The sequence below is a fragment of the Puntigrus tetrazona genome, chromosome 8 (genome assembly GCF_018831695.1).
Source record: "Puntigrus tetrazona isolate hp1 chromosome 8, ASM1883169v1, whole genome shotgun sequence".
NCBI classification, from domain to species: Eukaryota; Metazoa; Chordata; class Actinopteri; order Cypriniformes; family Cyprinidae; genus Puntigrus; species Puntigrus tetrazona.
Window position 1 is genome coordinate 5958025 of NC_056706.1, and position 4679 is coordinate 5962703.

General features: G+C 38.0%; 1 protein-coding gene across 1 annotated transcript in view; it reads right to left on the reverse strand.

Annotated features, from left to right (window-relative positions):
• LOC122350596 (disabled homolog 2-interacting protein-like) overlaps nt 1-3082 on the reverse strand; it is a 41121-nt gene extending 38039 nt beyond the window's left edge. The window contains exon 1 of the mRNA XM_043247223.1: nt 2677-3082. Within this exon, the coding sequence (XP_043103158.1) occupies nt 2677-2800 (124 nt within the window). The 5' untranslated portion in view covers nt 2801-3082. The remainder of the gene's footprint in view (nt 1-2676) is intronic.
• Nucleotides 3083-4679: the final 1597 nt, after the last annotated feature.

Consider the following 4679-nt stretch of genomic DNA (forward strand, 5'->3'; position numbering starts at 1 on the left):
ATATAACCAATAACACGTGATTCTGTTGAATTTATGAAGGCACTGGCCAATTAGAGGCATTCAGATGAGTCAAAGCAGTTTTGTTGTTGACTTGCTGACTGAATTATGCTCTCGTGTGAATTCTCTCATTATGGGAGTTACTTTTAAAAATGCATAGGCTCTCACTAGATGGCCATGAGTGACGTTCTTTGATCATGTAAATGTTATTTGATTTTTTTGCTGCTAAAAAACTGAGGAAATATAGGCATTATAATTAGTAGCTTACAATATTTTTATTAAATTGCGATCATGTTAAAGGGACAATTCACCCAAAAATGAAAATTCTGTCATTAATTGCTCATGTTGTTCCAAATCGTCGTTCATCTTTGGAAAACAGATTTTTGATGAATTCTGAGAGCTCTCTGACCCTTCACAGACAGCACGGATTCCTTACAAGGTCCAGACATGTAGTGAGGACATCATTCAAGTATTCCATGTAGCATCAGTGGTTTAAAAGTTTAAAAGAATAGTTATTTTGTGCAAAGAAAACAAAAATGAGCTAAAACAAAAATTTCATCATAGTATAATATGACTAATAATACAAATTTGTACATTGAGCTCATTAATAGCTTTCATTTGATATATATACTGTATGTATCCATATATCTCCATTGTACCAAAAATATCAAATATGCTCTTCTGGTTCTCTGCACTGTATGTACGCGGACAAATCTAAATCAAATATAAAAAAATCAACACAGTCCAATTATCAACACAGGTCTTACAGGTTTGGAACGACACGAGCAATTAATGACAGAACCTTCTGGGTGATTTATTCATTTAAATACAAATTCATGGATATTAAAAATATCACATCCATATGCTACTTGACTAAAAGCATGCTTAGCTAATTAGGCTGCTTTTAGTTGTACCCTGGAGTTGGTTCACCGTCTATGCATATGAAAAATAAATTAGCATGACGATTGGATGATACGACAAAGGAGCATATCACCCACCACTAATGAACATTGCAATATTATCCCTACTTAATACGAACAAGTGCCAAAGGGTAAACAAAACATTGATCTCTTAAAGTGCATCTTGACAGTTAATTAGATCCAAACACACAAAACATGCAAAATCATCCCACTGGAAAACGCATCGATTCTCTAGCTGTCAAACCAAAGTCTTGATAAAGCAAAACCCACATACCACTGAAGAGAAAATATCATCAGTCGAGCAAATAAACAAGCGTACTGAGTTCAAGGCACGCATCCCGAAACTTTCGGGTTATCACAAACCTTTTGCTTCACAAGTTTACCACAGCGATGTCACCTTGAACCCGCCAAGTCCCCAAAACAGCTGTGCCTTTACAAAGCCCAATCACAAAGCATCTCATCTACTACATGAATCGATTCTCTCGGTGGCTGAATTAGGTTTTGAATGACACGGGGATCTCAATCGACCCCCCCTGTGTAATGAGCCTGGATGGCCATACCCGGGATGAGAGTTTAGAGAAGCCATTCTCAGCCATCACTTCTGAAATTACTCTGCACTTGTGTGAGAGAAAGAAAGAAAGAGAGAGAGAGAGAGAGAGCAGGAGCTTGTTGGGCCATACCGTACTGCAGTTCCTGCTTGACTGGTTTGGAAAATTGTGTGAGTAAGAGAGTGTTTGGCGCGTCAGGTTCAGTACTTGTGGCTGGTCACCTGTCTTGCTGTTAAACCGTAAACAGCTGATAATAACCGCTTCTCCACAAACATGCGCTCACTCCACCCGCTCAAGTGAGGGCTAGTTAACCAACTTTTACGGCTTCTGTGGTTTTATAAAGCGATACTTAGGTGTTACAACTAACACTAAACTGACAGAGTGGATTCTTATACAGGGGACTATTCTAGAAACCAACATAATATAGGTAATACATACAATGTGCATTTGTACTGAATGTCAAAACAGCCACAGGCCACTGACATGATGCCACCGTGATCTCTCCATGTTGATGTTTCATTACACAATATTTTATGTGAAACAGAAGTTAGCACTTTACTTCACATCTTCATATCTATCTGAATAAATACAGTTGTCAAATTTGGATTAAGAGAAAAGAAAATACGTCCAAAAATCGTCTTTCGGCAGCATACAGAAGGCTTGGTTACTGTATGAATTAAATGTACGATACACAAAAACGGTCACGTAGTACCACACCAATTTAATCTCCAATACGTTCCCACTTCGACAACCAACAACAAAATCCCTCGCATTTTTTCTCATTAATACACACGCACAACCAAACAATATTCCGAAAGAAACGCATTAATAGCAACTCTGAAATGCTCATGCCTAAAAAAGCCAGTTTTTTAGGTCTAAAATAATTGTGTAGAGTTCTTTCATTCAATGGTGCCCCTTATTGATAGTTAAAAAAAAAGTTTTAAAAAACAGCTTTTCTAGAAAGTGCAGTACTCAGAAAAGCGCTGCCATAAACAATGTGGTAATAACCGTGTTTATGGCAGTTGCACTCTAAAAGACGGGCTGTTATGATGTTTTACTACTGCAGAAATCTCACAGAAAAACTTAACACACTGCAGGGAACTGTTGGGAATTATTAATATATGCTGCACCATTAACGCCATAAAAGCGCTTTAAAAGGTGGGAGGGATCATTTCAGAAACAATGTAGTAAAGTTAGAACAAGATGTTTACCCCTATTGTTTGTGGCTCTGCTTCTACTCCTGGAGCGGCTGCGCTGTCTCTGTAGCCTCGTTCGACCCAGGAGTCTGTAGTAATAACCTGGTCTCCCAGAACCTTTCCGTGTAACACCTGACATAGCTCCTATAGCACGCTCCTGTCACACACACACGCTCAGTCAACAAAACTTTAGAGATCTCTTCTGTGCATAAACTCCACAGTTGCGAAGTGACATCCAGTATCAGAGGAAATCAATTCCAGCACTCAAGTCTGGGAAAAGTCCAAGTGTAGGAGAGAAAGTTTGCTTTCTATGTCTCTCTCTCTCTCTCTCTGTTGCTTGATTTCTCACAGAGAGGGTGAAAGCTCAAAAAGCTCTTCAGCGCCACATGCTCACACTCTAACATACACTCCGTCTCTAAGTAGTGGGGAGGTAGAGGTATGCCATTGAAGACAGAGAGAGAGCCAGAAGAAAAAGTTTGTACGAAGAGTTTGTGTGAAAACCAGGGCTGGATCAGGAGAAGGTGGATCAGAGGTTTTCAAGAACACTTCTCAGTCATAGTTGACCACAACTAAGTTTGCGCTTGTCAATTAACTTTCATCAGAGTGTTATTAGTAGACTGGTAGGGTTAGGGTTAGAATAAGTTTAATTATAATAAATTAGAATGTCTTATCAGTAGAATGTCTGTTGGGAGATCATCACGGTAAAGAGTTAGCAGATAATAATCAGACAGTCTACTTATACTCTAATGAAAGTTAGTTGACATGTAGGAGCAAAGTTACTTATTATAAACAGAATGTTCATAAGGGAACATCAAAATAAAGTGTTACCAGAAACATGACATAAATACAAACAACTAGCATACTTTTAGTACCTCTAAAACCGTATTTTACAGCGTGACGTCAGCTTTCGTAATTTCAGTCATCGTTCTTCATACTGTAATAGAATTATTATTTCAGCAAATTTAAGCAGCACCATAAATGAAGTCTATTTAAAAAAAAGAAATGTTTTCTGCTCACCAAGGTTGCATATAACTGGTTAAAATAACTGTAATAGACTTTCCCCCTTTGATGACAATTTTTAGCATCAAACAAAATCAAAAAACATTCTAATATGCTGATTTGAAACATTTTTTTTGTGGAAACCATATGTATGTAAACTACATAAATAGAATCATACATTTTATTTGGGAATGAGAAATGGTTTTATTCATTTCACTGGGTATATATGTAAGATTCAAAAATTAAAAGAGAAGTTCATCATACTTCCGCTTTGAGACAATTCCCTTTCTTTTCTTTTTGGACCAATTTATATCCAAATTAGATGACAGTCACATTACCATGACGAGCTTAAAAGTGAATATAAAGCCTTCCATTATAATTTTCCATTCATCTTAATGGCGCCTGCTTGCAAAAGCATCAACATCTCTTCATTTATTCAGCAGACAGGCAGTGAAAATACACTGAAAAGTCATGCTTTTAAGAGCTCTAAAACACCCACTGGTAATACGGCTGCTATTAAAGTAGTTGCTTGGGGAGAAAAAAATATTCCATCTAGTATATTTTTCAGCTGGTAAAGCTACAGTATGGCATCTACCAGCAGGGGCTAACAAGGCCATGGTATTCAGCCGATCCCTGACCCCGATACAAGAGGTACAAAAAGCACACAAAAACCTTTGCATTGTTTCACAGATTTCTGAGAAGAGCCATTCGAACCATGCTGAATTCATTTAACAGACACAAATAGCATCAAAGGTCACTCAAACATATGGAGAACATTTGTTGGCTAAAACAATGCAGAACTTTTGAAAAACACAACTGTCTCGCAACCGCGGTGAACTATCCAGTTCATTCCCTCAACTGAGGAATTTTGAAAAACCAGTCCAGGTGCAAAGCGAAAGCAAACGTGTCCATGAGATAAAAGACTTGGCCAGAGGCTGAAGGTTTGAAACCTGTCCAAATGATATCCCGGAGTTGCCAATAACCGTGTGTTGTCTTCTAACGAAATGGACAGGGAATCC